Source organism: Elephas maximus, chromosome 1 (genome assembly GCF_024166365.1).
Source record: "Elephas maximus indicus isolate mEleMax1 chromosome 1, mEleMax1 primary haplotype, whole genome shotgun sequence".
Taxonomy (NCBI): Eukaryota; Metazoa; Chordata; class Mammalia; order Proboscidea; family Elephantidae; genus Elephas; species Elephas maximus.
Window position 1 is genome coordinate 103,266,085 of NC_064819.1, and position 19,301 is coordinate 103,285,385.

The window sequence follows — 19,301 nt, forward strand, 5'->3', positions numbered from 1 at the left end:
GCTCCAAGTACGTCGCAACTCCACCCTCCAGTCACTTTGGCCTCACTGACCAGTGGTGACAACATGCCTTGGTCTCAGTGGCTTTTCAGAGAGACATTAGCAGGAACGTTGGCATCTCCAAAACCCAACTACATCTTCAAAACCCTGGACTCAGCCAGTCCGGAGTGTTCTCAGGCCACATGTGACCTTCTGAGGAGGACAGTTTCTCTCTCACCTGCAAGGGTAAGCATGGGCCTTCTTCCTCTTAAAATCTTTTATGGTGATTGTTAGTGGAGTTTGATCAGTTCTCTCTGTGTGGCTTTTAACAGAGATTTCAGAATTTTTAGGAACTGAGTTGAGGATGCTTAATAAAACTCTCTCTCTCCACTTCTGTAAAATTTCTCTGCTGCTAACCAATTTGTAAACCTGTCCCTCTGGCAATAATTTATTAGATATCAGAGTCAAAAATGAGTTCTGAGACAGACTACAAAGTAGAATTGGCACATTTTCAAAGTAAGATGGCAAGACCTGGCTAGACAACCAAAATACTCAAATCAAGTTAGAAAAAGGTCAAAAGGAATTTTTGAAGAGAATTTCTTTAAAGAGAGCTGGCAGTTTGCCTTAAATCTACCTAATTCCCCTCATGGAGGATGGTATGTGCGGAGGTGCTTCTCCCTCCCTCAGAGCTAGTGAAAAGAGTTTGAAAGAGACCACTCAGAAACCTTGATAAGAATCCTCTGGACCAAAGAAGACATTCAGGTGGCTAACAGACACATGAGGAAATGCTCTAGATCACTAGCCATTAGAGAAATGCAAATCAAAACTACAATGAGATACCATCTCACCCCAACACTACTGGCATGAATTAAAAAAACAGAAAATAACAAATGTTGGAGAAATGTGGGGAGACTGGAATTCTTATGCACAACTGGTGGAAATGTAAAATGGTACAAACATTTTGGAAAATGATATGGAAGTTCTTTAAAAAGCTAGAAATAGAAATATCATACAATCAAGCAATTCCACCTAGGAATATATCCTAGAGAAATAAGAGCCATCACACAAATAGACAATGCACACCCATGTTCATTGCAGCATTATTCACAATAGCAAAAAATGGAAACAACCTAAGTGCCCATCAACAGATGAATGGATAAACAAACTACGGTATATACACACAATGGAATACTACACAACAATGAAGAAATGATGAATCTGCTAAACATCTCACAACATGGATGAATCCGGAGGGCATTATGCTCAGTGAAATAAGTCAATCACAAAAGGACAAACACTGTATGAAACCACTATTATAAAAACTCATGAAAAAGTTTACACAGAGAAAGAAACAATCTTTGATGGCTACTAGGGAGGGGAGGAGCGAGGAGGGAAAAACACTAACTAGACAATAGATAAGTGGTAACTTTGGTGAAGGGTAAGACAGTACACAACACTGGGGAAATCAGCACAACTTGACCAAGTCAAGGTCGTGGAAGCTTCAAAGACACATCCAAACTCCCTGAGGGACCAAACTACTGAGCTGAGGGTTAGGGATCATGGTCTTGGGGGACATCTAGCTCAACTGGCATAACATAGTTCATAAAGAAAATGTTCTGTATTCTACTTTGATGAGTAGCATCTGGGGTCTTAAAAGCTTATAAGCAGCCATCTAAGATACTCCAGTGGTCCCACCCCATCTGAAGTAAAGGAAAACGAAGAAAATCAAAGACACAGGGAAAGACTTGTCTAAAGGATTAACGGACCACAACCACCACAGCTTTCACCAGACCGAGTCCAGCACAACTAGATGGTGCCTGGCTACAACCACCAACTGTTCTGACAGGGATCACAATAGAGGGTCCCGGACAGATCTGGAGAAAAATGTAGGACAAAATTCAAACTCACAAAAAAAGACCACATTTACTGATCTGACAGAGACTGGAAAAACCCTGAGAGTATGGCTCCCCAACACACTTTTAACTCAGTACTGAAATCACTCCTGAGGTTCACACTTCAGTCAAAGATTAGACAGGCCCATAAAACAAAATGAGACTAAATGGGCACACTAGCCCAGGGGCAAGGATTAGAAGGCAGGCAAGGTCAGGAAAGCTGATAACGGGGAATCCAAGGTTGAGACGGGGAGACTGGTGACATGTCATGGGGTTGGAAACCAATGTCACAAAACAATACATGTATTAATTGTTTAATGAGAAACTAATTTGCTCTGTAAATCTTCATCTAAAGTACAAAAAAAAAAAAAAAAGGAATCCTCTGGAATCTGTGTGAGTGTAGAGAGTGCACTGAATTGATGTCTGATTCCCATTCGGGAAATCTAACCAAAACCCAAGCCTGTTGCTGTTGAGTCAATTCCGACTTAGTAGTCCTAGAGGACGGTAGAACTGCCCCTTAGAGTTTCCAAGGCTGTAAACATTTATGGAAGTAGACTGTCACATCTTTCTTCCGCAGAGTGGCTGCTAGGTTAGAACTGCCGACCTTTTGGTTAGCAGCCAATTGCTTTAACCACGGCACAACAGGGACTCCTTTCAGGAAACCTAGATGGTAGGAAATGAGCTGATGGACTGCTAGAGGCAAGAACAAAGAGTTGTTTGCTGCATTCCTGTGGACCTGGAGTATAAGCACGAAAAAAGTCAGGTTAGGGTGGTGTTAGATCAGTGGTGTGTTGGTAAATGTTTAACAACCAGCTCTCTGAGGGGGGAGGGGGAAGAAAGCCCTGATCCACTTAAGAGTTAATCTCAATGAATGGATAAGCAAAATGTGGTATATACATACAACGGAATATTACTCAGCCATAAAGAGATCTTGATGCATGCCACAATGTGGACGAACCTTGAAAACATCATGCTGAGCGAAATAAGTCAGTCACAAAAGGACAAATATTGTATGCTTTCGCTGAAGTGAAATAAGCAAATATATAGAAACCAGAGGTTATTAGTGGTTCCCAGAGATGGGAGGGAGGGGGAATGGGGAATTTTTGCTTAGGGAGCAATGAGTTTATGTTAATGGTGGTAGAACGATCTGCAAAAGCATTGTGAGGATGGTTGCAGAACTTGAAGAATGTAATCAATGTCACCGAAGTATACATGTAGAAATCTTTGAGATGGTGTATACTTTGTTATGTATATTTTTACCACAATAAAAAAGTTTTAAAAATAAACAAAGAGACAACTACAACTGGTTGCCATTGAATTGGTTCTGACTAATGGAGATCCTCTTATGTGTCAGGGTAGAACTGTGTTCCCTAGGGCTTTCAATGGTTGCTTTTTTGGAAGGAGATCACCAGGCCTTTCTTCCAGGGTGCTTCTGGGTAGACATGGACCTCCAACCTTTTGGTTAGCATCCACACTTGTTAACTTCACCACTTAAGACTTAGATCCTTTCTAAATGGCCATTTAGAGGCACAACAGGACCGTAGCAGAAAGAAACCTGGAGATGTACCATAGGATGCCTGGGGGATATATGCTGGAACTACTCTATTTGCCCCTCCAAAGCCACCCTCCACCCTCCTTTACCCTCCTCCACTCTACAGAGTGCCCTGGGCAGCTGACCTGTAGATCATTGGGCTTTCTTAACCTCTGCCTTCTAACTGGGCTTAGCCAATGGGGAACACCAGCTAGGGACTGGAGGGTGAGAGAAGAGTGATGATAAACCTTCCCAGGGTCTCTGCAGGGTGCTACGAGCTGGATGCATAGCTTGACTACAGGCTACAGCTTCTGTCAGAATGTCAGAGCCTTTCCACATAGCCTTTTCCATCTTCAATTTCCAGTTACTGCTCACTCCTCTTGCCCCCTGGGCCTTGGGGCAGCAATGCTTCCTGTCTCCCTGTTGCTAGCTCTGGGGTACCACGCTGTCCATGTGGCTTCCCTACACTCTGCTGGCACCTTTGTAAATAGGCCCATTATTCAACTCTCTTCACAATACCTAATTTGTGTAGTGCCATCTGCTTCCTGTCAGGACCCTGACTGATACAGGCTCCAAGTGGGTAAGCAACTGTCAGAATGAGATGCATTCCCTCAGGTCAAGGGACCCGCTGGTGAGAGACCTCCAGGGAGCTGTGTAAGTGCCCAAATGAGAATCAGCTTTGAACACCTGCCAGGCCCAGAGGGCACAGAACCATGTTACAAAAAACCCGAAAACCATTGCGGTCGAGTCAATTTTGACTCATAGCGACCTTATAAGACAGAGTAGAACTGCCCCATAGAGTTTCCAAGGAGCGCCTGGTGGATTTGAACTGCTGACCTTTTGGTTAACAGCCGTAGCACTTAACCACTACACCACCAGGGTTTCCATGTTACAAAAGGACATGTGAAATCTTTACCAACTGCTTTCCTTTCCCTTCCTTCTTCCTTTCCACCCCATCTTTCGGAAACTGAGTTTAGCAAGCTGAAGGATAAACTGAGTTCGAAAGAGAGAAGGAGCGTATCATATCATTTTCTTCCTGGCAGTTGGCATTAGCTGGGGGAACGGAGAGAACTCTTACCTTTGAGTGAAATTTCAGGTCTTGCGACTGCAGTTACAATAAACAATGACTAATTTTTGTTGTAGTGGTTATTTGTTTTGTTTGTAATTAACCGTGAATGACCAATTGAATAACTGATCATTCTAAACAACCAGTGAAAACTGGGTGCCCAATTTCCATTCAGAGGCAGGGGAAGAACTACCCCTACTGTGAGAATTTAAAGAGACAGTAGGAGAACAACAAAAAAACAGGCCTTTCTGATCGCTTCCAAGGTATTGCTCAACATGCCAGGCACACCATCTATAGCCATTAAGTCCCTGCTGGAAAATATAAAGCACCTCAGAAGAAAACGGGAATTGGTAAATTTTCTGATTTCACCTTTAAGTAAAATGGCCCCACCAGAAGCAGTAGTGAGGACAGTTGAGATTAATCACAAATGAATCAGGATTTGCTTTTTACTACCTCTTCTGTCATTACAATGGCCCCACTAAGACAGTCATTTTTGTTTGATCTCTGAACTCTTGGAATTGAATCTTTCATAGAGTTCTGGAAATTATTATAAGCATTTCAGACACACACAAAAAGTACAGCAAAAATTCTAAGTACCACTCCTCTGCCACCTGCACAGTTGGAGAAAAGTCTAAGTGGTTTGCCATCGTCATTTTAGTTTTTTTTTTTTCCTTCATTTTTTGGAAATAAAACATTGATGGGCTTAGTGGCAGCCTCCTTTGTGCCTTCCGAACCCTATTATCCCCTCTCTGTGGAGATGATACTACCCTGAGTGTGGTATGTGGCCTTCCCTTCATGTTTTTCTATTCTCACTCTATATGTTTAATGTCCTTAAACATTACTTAGCTATTTCTGGACCTACAAGGGGATTATATAGGTGTTCTCTTTGTAAATATTTGTTGGACTGTATATCATATGTATATGTCTGATGCATCTTTCTATATTTATGCTACCTTTCACAATAAAATGTAAAAAGCTCCCATCTCCACTAATAAATCAAAACCAAACCCAGTGCCATCGAGCCTATTCCTACTCATAGCGACCCTATAGGACAGAGTAGAACTGCCCCACAGAGTTTCCAAGGTGCACCTGGTGGATTCGAACTGCCGACCTTTTGGTTAACAGCCGTAGGTCTTAACCACTACGCCACCAGGGTTTCCTCCCCACTAATAAATAGTATCAAATTTTTGTAATTTACATATATTTCCTTTAGCAATTTTCTTTCAATCGACGTGTTTTTGAGAGTTATTCATATTGCTACACATGTTGTTGTTGTTAGGTGCTGTTGCGTTGGTTCTGGCTCATAGCGACCCTATGGACAACAGAACGAAACACTGCCCGGTCCTGCGTGCAGCATCCTCACAACCGTTGTTATGCTTGAGCCCATTGTTGCAGCCACTGTGTCAATCCATCTTGTTGAGGGTCTTCCTCTTTTTAGTTGACCCTCTACTTTACCAAGCATGATGTCCTTTTCCAGGGACTGATCTCTCCTGATAACATGTTCAAAGTATGTGAGACAAAGTCTCGCCATCTTCGCTTCTAAGGAGCATTCTGGCTGTACTTCTTCCAAGACAGATTTGTTCGTTCTTTTGGCAGTCCACAGTATATTCAACATTCTTTGCCGAAACCATAATTTAAAGGCATGGATACTTCTTTGGTCTTCCTTACTCATTGACTAGATTTCGCATGCGTATGAGGCAATTGAAAACACCACGGCTTGGGTCAGGAACACCTTTGAATGGATCCCTAGTTCCTGTAACAGCTTCCTCATGGTTTCCCAAATAGACACCAGTATTTTCAAAACACCACTAAAAGATTTTTGTTGATTGTCTAGAACACACAGACTCCCATCATGCGTATTTGGGCAGAGACAACCCTGGCACTATTAACTTCTTTGGGGAGATGGGAAGAACTTACCCAGCTCTGTCATGCATGCAACATAGCTGCTCTTAGGAACCACCAAGTCCTTTGTCTGGGCTGATTTTGCCAAGCATAAATGGTGATTCTTATCATGTATAAGGAAAAGAGAAGGCAGATGGAGTGCCACTCACCAGCCATAATACATTCTAGTCTAGCAGATGAAGTTAGGAGGCTAGACTTTTGTCTCTGTATATTTGATCAAATGCCTAATTCGTTCAAAGGTGTATAAATGATTTCTGTGCTACTTTTGTTTCATCATTTGCCTGATGAAAAAAAATGGTTCTGGCAACTGGTAACAGGATCATCAACAATCAAGTGCCTCTCACTCAAGGAACAGACAGCCCCTTCTGGGGCTTGATTGTATTTTTTCTAGGAAGAGCAATTAACAGTGCTTGTATGACATAGTGGTTAAGAGCTATGGTTGCTAATAAAAAGGTTGGCAGTTCGAATCTACCAGGCGCTCCTTGGAAACCTTATGGGGCAGTTCTACTCTGTCCTATAGGGTTGCTATGAGTAGGAATAGGCTCGATGGCAATGGGTTTGGTTTTGTTTTTTAGGTAGCAAATGTGGTTAAAAAGATGTTGCTGGTGGTGGCTGTGGGACTGTGTTGACCTCCACCAGCTCTACCAATTAGTGCTGGTAGCTCAGAGCCATGGTATGCTCTGTGGGGAGGGAGCTGTGCCTGCTGCTCAGGCATTTGGTTCATTGGCTCCTTGCACTCAGATTCAGATTCCATGATGATTTGCTGAACGCCTACTCTATCCTTGGCTCTGTCACATATATACTTTACTCAACATTCAGACCAGTCCTGTGGGGTAGGCATTCTTTTATGGATGAGGAAATGGAAGTTCGGGAAAGTTAACAGGCTGTGGTCACATGGCTAGCAAATAATAGAGAAAAGATTCAAGTAGGGCTCTCCTGATTCCAAGGTGAGTGCTGTTTCTACTAAGCCACAGTTGCAGTCCTAGACTGGCACTAGGGCTGACATACACAGCTTCCTTCTGGTCTCCAGCACGGCTGGTGACAGAACAGAGTCTGGAGCCTTGGCAATTGGGAACTGGGCAAGGAAATGGAGTGGATACTCCTTCTCACTCCCAGCTTCCACCTTGAGTGTGGAAATTTGGCCAAGGACCTTGTGCTACTGAAGCGAGCCCTATATTTACAAGAGGGGGAAAAATAACTGAATTAGTAATCTACTCAGTAGTTTGACTTCATCAGCGGCTTTACAGAGCCACCTGAGTTCTTTTGGAACCAGCCTTTGAGGCAACTATTTCCTTTGTATTCTGTCTTATTCCAACAGGTCAACATTTTTATCATTCATTTATGATAGGATAAAATCATCTCAAAGCACTCACATGTCTCCTTACCAAGACTGTGTTTCCCAAAAGTCTTAGGGAAATCTGTACCCACAAAGAAGTAAACCTAGGAAACCAGAGAGCTGAGGGGTATTAGGGATTCATTTGTTCACTTAACAAGCAATTAGTGAACACCAGCTAAGTCTCAGAGACGGTGCTAAACACTTCAAATATCACTTGGTTCAACCACTTCTGTTTACAGACATTGGAACCTAGGCACAAAGCCTCTCAGCTGGCTCCTGGGACATCTTTAAGGCAAAAATGTGATCCCTTACAGATCTCACGATTTCCTCAATAAACATTTATGGAGAACCTACTCTGTGCCAACCACTGAGCTTGGTTCTGGGGAATAAAGATACTCTGTCCAGTGGAGAGATGAATAAGAGGATAAATAATTGCCATACAGTGTGATAAGTTCTATCATAAAGGTATATACAGAGTTCTGTGTGAGCCCAATAGAGCTGACTTAGTTCTGAAGAAGGGAAAATTGGACGTTTTTTGGGAATATCTAAAACAGAGCCACGAGGTCTGAAGTGAGGAAGATGTGTTAGAAGCTGTAGAACCCTTTCTTTAACAAAAGCTTACTGGCAAAAAAAGAAATAGAGGTTGCTTTGAGTGGCACAAATGGTTAAGTGCTTGGCTACTAACCAAAACGTTGGTGGTTGAAACCTGCTTAGTGGCACCTTGGAAGAAAAGCCTGGTGATCTACTTCTGAAAGACCACAGACATAGAAAACACTATGAAGCGTAGTTCTACCGTGACACAGATGAGGTTGAAATCAACTCAATGGCAACTGGTTTGGTTTGGGGAGGATTTTTGTTGAATTAAGGTGTGTTAAAAAAACTCGGCTGTGCTGCTTGGATACCAGCTCCTCATTCTCATCCCATGTTCCTGAAGGGGATGAGTGGAACACCTAGGTTTCCACAGAGCCCATTTTGCAAACTACTGGGCTAGATATTTCTGGGAGAGCCCCTTCAGTTCTGTCTCAGTCAAGTGGTTCCTCTCCACATTCTGGAATTCCAAGTTTCACATACTGTCTGGATTATACTATGTGCTCATGAAGTCTGTTGAGTAAGTGGGTGACAGTCTGGCCTTTTGCTTTCTCTCAAATTTGTTGTCCCCAGGTGCAGAATTCCAAAAAGCATTTGAAGATTCAGTCTTAAATAATTTAACACCAAATGGGGGAAAATAGCAACAGCCAAGTCCTCTCTTTGGAGAACAAGGATGCCACCAGAGGTCACTGCAGGAATTCTGTTTGGGAGGAAAGAGCTGCAATAAAATAGGGAGCTGTCAGCTGCGGCCTCCCTTCATCCTTCAGACCCCTGCAGGGGATTCAGTGCTGTTGCCTCCTGGCTTCCAGGGCTCCCAGTGCACACCATCCCAGGGCCCCACGTGGCACTGGGGTCACAATGGACCATTCTATTCTTTTTTGCAAGGCATCTGTGCTCCTGGGGTGAAGAGGATGGGGAGGGGAAGGGGAAGGAGGGCTAGGATCTAAGAGGCTAGTGTTTGTGGGGGAATCTCAGACCCTTTTGGAAATTTCCAATACCATGTTTGTGGATATTTTCTTTTTATTTACTAATCTTTATTATTATAGCTATTTTCTATACCCATTTATAAAAAAAAAAAAAAGAAACATGCTGGCAAATGGAGGAAATAGGACTTTCAAGCAGGTTATGTGGTCACAGAAGTTGGGTCAAGGGATAAATGCAGAGAAAGGTGTGCTGTCTTCCAACTGCTGTGTTGGGCATATTTGTGACCTTCTCAAGGGCTGTGATTTTCTCTCTTTCCACCTACCCAAAACAAAACACCAAAGCCATTGCCATTGATTCTGACTCATAGTGACCCTATAGGACACAGTAGAACTGCCCCATAGGGTTCCCAAGGAGTGACTGGTAGATTTGAACTGCCAAACTTTTGGGTTAGGAGCCAAGCTCTTAACCACGACGCCACCAGGGCTCCCTTTCCACCTACAATAGAACGAAATAACTGACTGACTGTGTACCTCTGAGTGCCAGGCTGGGTCAGCACGGTGTGTGATCAGTACGGGACTCTCCCCAGGGTGATATCAGATTTAGCTCAGCAAAGCCCCCATAGGTTTACTTAGAGGTGATTAGGAGAACTAGAGGGTCTTCCCTCCACGGCAGGAGTCCCAGGCTCAGGCTGGAGGTGTGTGTGCACCCCAAGAAGGTGAGATCCTCACTCTGCAAAAAAGCCCAGTACAGGTGTACAGTGAAGGCTTGGGGAGACTTGGGGGCGGGGGGTGATACATATTATTTACTCATCAGTCAGTTAGCAAATACTCAGAAACTCGAGTCAGTGCACAGGGGCTCTCTCTTTCCTAAAAGGCTTCTTTGACCAAGACTTCTTTGCTCAAAAATGTTCAATGGTTCAACTGCATGTAAGATAAAAACTCAGACTCAAGACTCTCAATGAGCTGGCCCAACCTACCATTTTAACCTTTCTCTCTAACTGCTTTGAATTGACTCTTTGAGAGAGTTACCCCCCCGCCCCCAACGTACACACACACACCACACACACAAACATATGCCACACCACCACCACCACAATAATAACACCACCTCACTTTTTTGATTCTTGCTTATTCTTCAAGGCTCAGCCCAGACCCTGCAATCTGTGACAACCCCTAAGGGCCACCCCCTCTAGTAAATTCCCAAAGCTCTGATGACCTGTCGCTCTCACCTGACAGTTCACATACTACTTGGTAGTGAAATGTGTCTTTTAAATTGTAACCACAGGCATTCATTAGAGTTTTGACCGTGAACTGAATGAGATTCAGTTCCTGATCAAATATTGTTTCAGAAAAGATATTTGATGGAGAGGCCATGCCCATGTTCACAGGGCTGGAACTTTCTGTTTTATTCCTGTTCTGTGCAACCATCGGAAAGCAGAGTACCTGGATCCTATTACGTCACCTGCTCACATAAATGCTTTCAGTGAGTTATGCTGTAATGTCAGGCCTCTCGCTTTTATAGAGGGTCGATACAAGAATCATCTGGTTGAACAACATTTTGGTATCTTTTGAAAAATTGCAGTTGAAGACATCATTCACTATGTCACTCAGTGTCCTTTATACAAGGATCTACATGATAAATTCTGGCTTGTGTTTAGTTCCAGGAAGAAATTCTATTTCTGCAGATAAATTAGTTAGTAGGCTTCCTGTTGTCAGAAAATGAAAACTATGGAACTCTGGGTGCTTCTCTTTTTGCTTAGTGGGTAGACAAGAGAGCGCCAGATTTATTGCCTGTGTGTTGTAATTTGCTCAGCTGTGAAGCCCAAAAGCACTTACTCCTTCTACTTCTTTTAAATGGACTTATTTTGTTTTATGTTCAAATGTCTCATTGTGTTTTTGCAAGATGTGTGAGTCTGGAAGTCATCTGGGGAACCATTCATTTGGCCATTGATTAACACCTGTTTATTGCCCGTGCTGGCTGCTAGGGATACGAAGATGAATTCACCTGGACCCAGCTTTCTAGGAGCTCATATTCGAGTGGACAGAATAGCTATGGAAAGAAACAATTATAGAACAAGGTCAGTGCTCTAACAGAGATGCATGAGGCTGGAGGACCAAACAGACTTGCTCCGACTCGGGGACAAAGTATCAGGGAAGGCTACACGGAGGCCAAGGTTGAACTGACTTTGAGGCTACAGTGGAGAAGACCGTGAACGTGTATAAGTCTGAACTTTAAGAAAGCGGTTATCTTTTTATGTACATATCGCCTCATCCTGGCTAGATCGGAAACTCCTTGAGGGTAGGCACTGGCTCTATGCCCCTTTGTGAGCTCTATGGTGTCCAGCAAAGTGTTAAGGACAGTGTAGTGTAGTGGTTGGAGCACAAGCTCTGGGGTCAGGCAGCCTGGGTTTGCATTCTTAGCTGAGAGAAATTAGGCAGGCCTCCTTAGCCCTGCTGGGCCTTCACTGTGTAGTGGAGATCATGGAAGTATCTACTTCATAGGGTTGTTGTGAGCATTCAAGAAGAAAACACACATAAAGAGCCTAGAATTGTGCCTGGCACATGGCAAACACTCAGCGATGTTTGCTGATTAGTCTCATTTGCATTATAGAAAATATTATACCATTTAGGGCAGCCAGCACAGTAAAGTGGTAAAAACACAATGGAACTCAGCAAATCACTCTCAACTCAGCTAGCTGAATCCTCTTAGTATCATTTCCAAATGACGTTTAGTTTTAAATTGCATTGTTTTATTGTTTCCTGAAGCAGTGTGTGGGAGTAGGTCCTACTCAAAGTCCATCAGTAACTTTCTCAAGCTTGTTGGCTAGCCTAGAACAGGTCACCTTGTGGTCATTGATGTTACTCTTAAAAGGAGACTCCTCCACCCCCGAGCTCTGGCCATAACGTCCTGGGCTCACTGGGCCCCATGCTTCTCCTGGCTTGTTTCTGTCTTTGGTTGTTTTTCTGCCCACTGACTTTCAAAAAGACCAGAGTTCAGGGATGTTTATGCTTCCTGATGTACCTTGGGTGGGCAGTAAATGAAGAGAGACTGATAATCTGGATTTTTGGCCAAGAAGGGGAGTAGAAGTTTCCCTAAGAACATGCACACACATGCATGGAGCTGGCCTTTTACACAGGCACTTGTGTGTATGCCAGTGGTGTGCTGGTAAATGTTTAATTACTGGCTTGCTGGAACACACACACACAAAAGGCCCTGATTTGTAAGGTTTGCCAATTTCTATGGTATAAATACTCTCACCATGGCTGGTTTCAACCTACCAATGTTTAGTCACTGAACGTGAAGTTGGAAAGTGATGCATAGTAGCACACTATTCTGTAGTATTTCCATAGTATGGTTATAATCAATAGATGTAAATAACCTCAAGAGCATAGATAATAGTAAAATGTAGAAAAGTAATTAGGAAGTGATATGCTTTTGAGTATTTATTATCTTTCTTCTAAATATGATTTATATATTTGTAAGTTTGTATGATTTAATTTTTAATACCGGCTTGCTGTTGAGTCGATTCCGACCGTAGCGATCCTGTAGGACAGAGTAGAACGGCCTAGGGTTTCCAAGGAGCAGGTGGTGGATTTGAATTGCTGACCTTTGGTTAGCAGCCAAGCTCTTAACCACTGAGCCACCAGGGCTCTAATGTTTAACAGCTGGCTCACAAAATTCCTGAAACCTTAACACTTGGCTCTTATTTTCTGGAATGAGCTGGCTCCAGCACACCCCTGAACATAGCTTCCCACCATCATCTCTTTCAACTGATACCCTTCATCACTGGAATCTTTGTTCCTTTGGGATAGGGATTGCCTTTTTATACAAATTTCCCTGGGCACATGTCCACTCCATACAGAGACACACTCACGTGCAAAATATATGAGATAACCTCTTCTCCTCAGAATTGCTCGTTCTCCCCCTAGTATCCCAACACACTTACATTGTCATGGAAACTTAGGAATGCTTAGGCAGAGGAAGAAACAAATGGAATATTTAAAATGGAGGGGGTGGGAAAGTAAAGATGAGAAAAAGCAAAGGAAACAACAAAAGGTGGGGAGGGAACACAAGGCGGACAAAAAGACAAAGAAATAGAAGGGGGCAACACCATATTTAGTCTCTGCTCTATTCCCACATCTGAAGGCAAAATTACAGAACATCAAGGGACCCAAATATATGGGTTGCTTTTAGTCCTGCAGACTTCAACAGCCCAAACTGTAGCCTGAAGGCTGAGAGGGTTAAGGCAGGAAATGGCTATATAAACAATCTGTTGCTTTGAGAGATTTCTCTCAGTGAGAAGAGCGCTGTCTGAAATGTGGTCACCTGGGACACAAGAGCACTGGCGGTTTCAAACCTCCATTAGACAACCTCCTAAGGAGTTTGGATGGCAACATGGCATTTAATCTCAAAATGGCAGCTGGGAGATGTTAACACTTCTTCTCTAATTGGGATAGTATGCTTTTTAAAATAAATAGGTATTTCAAATGCTTTTAATTAGACTTCCCACCAAAGTGCTTTCCGTTTGAAGTTTGCTGATTACTTCAGGCAAAGCTGGGCCCCTCTGAACCTGACACCTGCTGTAATTTGGAAGAAGGCTCCCAGGGAGAAGCACAGAGGACTTCAGGAGGCCCAGCTAACTGAATAAAGGATGCAGGCAAAAGCGCCTGCTTCAGAGTGGCGTGTTCATGAAGTGACGGGTGTCTGGAAAATGTCTGTGTACCCAAATTCTGTGATTGAAAACAAGCGCCAGTTTTCCAAAGGTCTGGTGAAGGTCTGCCCCAGGGGGGTGGATGAGCCCCCAGGAAGGTTGGGGAACTGGAGTGCAGAGAGGACAGAGTGCCTCTTGCCCCGAAAGCCCATGGAAATGGCTTCTTAGCCTGTTAGGGACTGAATTGTGTCCTCCCAAAATGTGTGTCAACATGGCTGGGCCATGATTCCCAGTATTGTGTGGCTGTCCTCCATTTTGTGATCTGATGTAATTTTCTTGTGTGTTGTAAATTCTAATCTCTACCTTTGGTTGATGAGGCAAGATTAGGTTATGTTAAAGAGGATTAGGGTGGGATGCAACACCCTTGCTCAGGCCACAGCCCTGATCCAATGTAAGGGGAGTTTTCCTGGGGTATGGCCTGTATCATCTTTTATCTTACAAGAGATAAAAGGAGAGAGAAGCAAGCAGAGAGACAGGGACCTCCTACCATCAAGAAGAACCAGCTGGGAGTGAGTGTGTCCTTTGGAGCCAAGATCCCTGTGCTGAGAAGCTCCTAGTCCAGGGGAAGATTGATACCAAGAAAATTCCTCCAGAGCTGACAGAGAAAGAAAGACTTCCCCTGGAGCTGGCAGCCTGAAATTGGACTTCTAGCCTCCTAAACTATGACAGAATAAATTTCTGTTTGTTAAAGCCATCCACTTGTGGTATTTTTGTTCTAGCAGCACTAGATAACTAAGACACAACCCCTAGATAAAAACTGGCCCCAGAGTTTCTTTTTTTTTTTTTATTTTAATAATGTATTTTATTTAACCTGACATATCTAAAATGCTTCCATTTTAACATGTAATCAATAAAAAAATTACTGATGAGATAACTTACATTCTTTTTTTAAAAAAATAACTTTTATTGTGCTTTAAGTGAAAGTTTACAAATCAAGTCAGTCTTTCACACAAAAACCCATATACCCCTTGCTACATACTTCCAATTACTCTTCCCCTAATGAGACAGCCCACTCTCTCCCTCCACTCTCTCTTTTCATGTCCTTTTCGCCAGCTTCTAACCCCCTCGACCCTCTCATCTCCCCTCCAGGCAGGAGATGCCAACATAGTCTCAAGTGTCCACCTGATCCAAGAAGCTCACTCCTCACCAGCATCCCTCTCCAACCCACTGTCTGGTCCAATCCATGTCTGAAGAGTTGGCTTTGGGAATGGTTCCTGTCCTGAGCCAACAGAAGGTCTGGGGGCCATGACCACCAGGGTCCTTCCAGTTCCCAGAGTTTCTTGAGTGGTATTTTTCAGTGTGTTTGTTTCTCTTTCAACCAGCATCCTCACGGCTGGGGAAGAGGCCAGATGTTCAGGACCTGGTGGGTGGCAACACGGCAGCCCTTGCGGATGACTCCATATCCAGTGACCTGCCCACAGTGAGCTGGTGGAGCTGACTTGGAACACTGGAAGGGATGTCACCTTGGCACAGCTTCCCGACAGAGATCATTCACCCCTCCTGAGCCCGGCCCTATGAGTTAAGGCCCTGGCGGAGCCCTGGTTCTTTGTTAGAGAAGGCACTCAGCAGAGTTTCAGCTTTGAATGTACGCCTGAGTCTTTGGGAATGAAAGGGCAGGCCTAGTGGGTTTACTCCACCCCTTGTTCCTGGGGCCAACAGTGGGAAGCTCAGAGCACCAGTCAGTGTGTTTTAGAATTCCTCATTCCATGTTTCTGGTGTTATTAGTGGTTATTTTTATATGATCATTATTATTACTGAAACCAAACAACCAGCTTTCCTAATAACCCACATTACTAGGGTCAAATGAGTCATTCTCAAGATGTTAGGGAATCTTGAGGATATTAGGGAATCTCTTCCATTTCCCCACCCTTGGCCCTGGGTGCTGACTTTCTCCAATTACAGGTCATTTGAGGAGCCAGGCCATCTCAAATTTATTTATTACATGAGTTTCTTACTTAATCAAATCTCTACAAGTGGCCCTGGGCCAGCTAGAGAAGAAACAAGGTGGTCCCTCCCAGGATGCCTGCTCTACCAGGCTTCCTAAGAGCTGTGTTCTCCCAGGAGACTTTCTTGGACTACATATCAAATGGGGGCCTTTTCTGCAGATGTCCACTGTTTAAAAGGGGCCAAGGGCCTCTTAAAGTGTGACCGCGTTGGTTTAGTGTTTGTATCCCTAAGATAAAAGTGGGTCCATCATTGCTGTGAACAGTAAATAGCATGGGGCTAGGAGCACCAAGTTTGGACTCAGAACTGGGTTTAAGTCCCAGTTTCAATCAATACTCATGCAACCTTGGGCAAGTCGTTGAATCTTTTTTCATCTGGCAAATGTACTTACCTCGTAGGGCTGTCCCTGGGTAGTTTAGATAGTTAACACTCTTGGCTGCTAACCAAAAGGTCAGAAGCTTTATTATTTATTGTGCTTTAAGTGAAAGTTTACAAATCAAGCCAGCCTGTCATACAAAGACTTATATACACCTTGATATGTTCTCCTAGCTGCTCTCCTCCTAATAAGACAGCACACTCCTCCTATCCACCCTGTATTCCCTGTTTCCATTCAACCAGCTTCAGTCCCCTTCTGGCTTCTCATCTCGCCTCCAAGCAGGAGCTGCCCACATACTCTCATGTGTCTACTTGGGCCAAGAAGCTCACTCATAATCAGTATCATTTTCTGTCTTATAGTCCAGTCCAACCCCTGTCTGAAGAATTGGCTTCGGGAATGGTTCCAGTTTTGGGCTAACAGAGGGTCCAGGGACCATGACTGCCAGGGTCCCTCTAGTCTCATTCAGACCATTAAGTCTGGTCTTTTTACAAGAATTTGAGATCTGCATCCCACTGTTCTGCTCCACCAGGGATTCACTGTTGTGTTCCCTTTCAGGGCAGTCATCGATTGTAGCTGGGCACCATCTAGTTCTTCCAGTCTCAGTGTGATGTAGTCTTTGGTTTATGTGGCCCTTTCCATCTCTTGGGGTCATCTTTACCTCATGTCTTTGGTAAGATTAGAAGTTTGAGTCCACCCATGGGTGCCTCAGGACAGAGGCCTGGTGATCTATTTCTGAAAAATCAGCGATCGAAAACCCTCTTGGGCATAGCTCTACTCTGACATGCATGGGGTCACCACGAGTTGGAGTCGACTTGTCAGCAACTGGTTTTTTTTCACAGGGCTGTCGTGAGGATCAAAGGAGATGGTGCACATAAAGCTATGCACAGAGATCATTCAGTAGACCAGTGAACGGGAGCCGTTGTCACCATTAATTGTCATTGTTGTGATTAAGTATATAGGAGTTCTAGAAAGCTCAGAGTAAGGCCATGTGGGACTGGGACATGGAGGGGTGAATTTAGGTTGGATGTGGGATGGTAAAGGTCAGAAGGATGAAGAGACAGCTGGAAGGGTGTGGTGCCAGGTGCTGACAGCCAGTAGTGAGGAGACAGGTTGGGGAGAGTGGTCCCACAGAGGTGGGGCATCTAAAGAAACCTGCACTAACAGCACACTTTACCTTCCTGAACCTTTTTAAGAGTCTTACACGGATTATCTTTGAGCTGGGCTTGGTTTTCCAAGACCAGATTAGTTTGTATTACCTTTACCTTCTTCCTGCAGGCTGCACTTTGTACCCACCTAGAGCTACTTGCTGCATATGCCGCTGGGTGATTTCCTCCTTCAGGTGACCTGTCAAAGACACAAAGGAAAACCACCCATCAGTTTCCAATGAGGTGGAGGAGAATATCAGCCTCAGATGCTTGTGGCAAGCTAAAAAAAAAAAAAAAAAGGTAGAGTAAGGGAGACAAAAGAGGGTATAGCTCCCAAGAGCACTTCCAGGCTCTGGATTGTGGTGGAAGAAGTGGCTGCAAAAGCAGGGGCACATCAATGCAAGTACGCATTTCATCTTTGGCTTCAATCATCTTTGGATCAAATTATCTTGGTCCTTCACTCACCCTAAGCTTGTAGGTCCCTGGGTGATGCCAACGGTTAGGTGTTTGACTACTAGCCAAAACGTTGGTGGTTCAAATCCAACTAGAGATGCCTCGAAAGACAAGCCTGGTGATCTGATTTGAAAGGTCAGTCTTGAAAACCCTATGGAGCAGTTCTACCCTGCACACATGGGGTCACTGAGTTGGAATTGACTCCATGGCAACTAACAACAACAATGACAACAATCACTCGTAATGTCTGCTAGGGTTTTAGTCTCTTAAATCGTTCTATCTGTTTCTTATTAATGCAGAGGAAGCAGATTTGATCTTTTTCAAATTTATTTGTCGTTATTAGGTGCTGTCAAGTTAGTTCTGACTCATAGCAACCCTGTGTACAATAGAATGAAACACTGCCTGCTCCTGTGCCATCCTCACAATCGTTGTTATGTTTGAGCCCACTGTTGCAGCCACTGTGCCAATCTATCTCATTGAGGGTCTTCCTCTTTTACAATGACCCTCTACTTTACCATGCGTGACGTTCTTCTCCAGGGACTGGTCCCTCCTGATAACATGTTCAAAGTACATGAGACAAAGTCTCACCACCCTTGCTACTAAGCAGGATTCTGGCAATACTTCTTTCAAGATAGATTGGTTCGTTCTTCTGGCAGTCGCATGGTATATTCAATGTTCTTCGCCAATGCCATAATTCAAAGACATCAATTCTTCTTCCATAGGGTCTTGCTTATTCATTGTCCAGCTTCTGCACGCATATTAGGCTACTGAAAATACCATGGCTTGGGTCAGACACACCTTAGTCCTTAAAGTGACATCTTTGCTTTTTAACACTTTAAAGAGGTGTTTTGCAGCAAATTCGCCCAACACAATATGTCATTTGATTTCTTGACTGCTGCTTCCATGGGCGTTGATTGTGGATCCAAATGAAATGGAAATACTTGACAACTTCAATATTTTCTGTTTATCATGATGTTGCTTTGGTCTAGCTGTGAGGATTTTAGGGTCCTTTTTAAATCCACTTCCTTCTTTATATGAAACCATTTCAAATAAAAAAGATGGTGATTTTAGTTGGTAATAACCTTAATCTGACCCAATAGGTTGATCATTTGATATGAAGCTCTTACAATTCTAAGTTGCATTAATAAATGTTTAGTTGCAGATTAAAGGAGGTTATAGCTCCACTGTACTCTTCAGTGGTCAGACCACACTGGTATTTGGTTCTGGGAGCTACTCTTCACAAAGAACATTAGCAAAATAGAAAATATTCAGAAGATGGTGACTGGGTTGCTGAGGGGTCTGAGGCCATGTTATTTGAGAAATATTTAAGGTGATCTAAGATATTTCAATGGAAAAGAAACGATTTGGAGAGAGAGCAGGAGATATGGAGATAATGGCTGTCTTTAAATATCTGAACATTTTCATATGGACAAGAGAACAGGTTTTTTTGTCTTCTG

General features: G+C 43.6%; 1 protein-coding gene across 6 annotated transcripts in view; it reads right to left on the reverse strand.

The window, feature by feature from the left end:
• KIF6 (kinesin family member 6) overlaps nucleotides 1-19,301 on the reverse strand; it is a 560,205-nt gene that overhangs the window by 49,175 nt on the left and 491,729 nt on the right. For all 6 annotated transcript variants that reach the window (XM_049891330.1, XM_049891334.1, XM_049891323.1 and 3 more), the window contains one exon: nucleotides 17,540-17,590. In XM_049891330.1, the coding sequence (XP_049747287.1) occupies nucleotides 17,540-17,590 (51 nt within the window). The remainder of the gene's footprint in view (nucleotides 1-17,539; nucleotides 17,591-19,301) is intronic.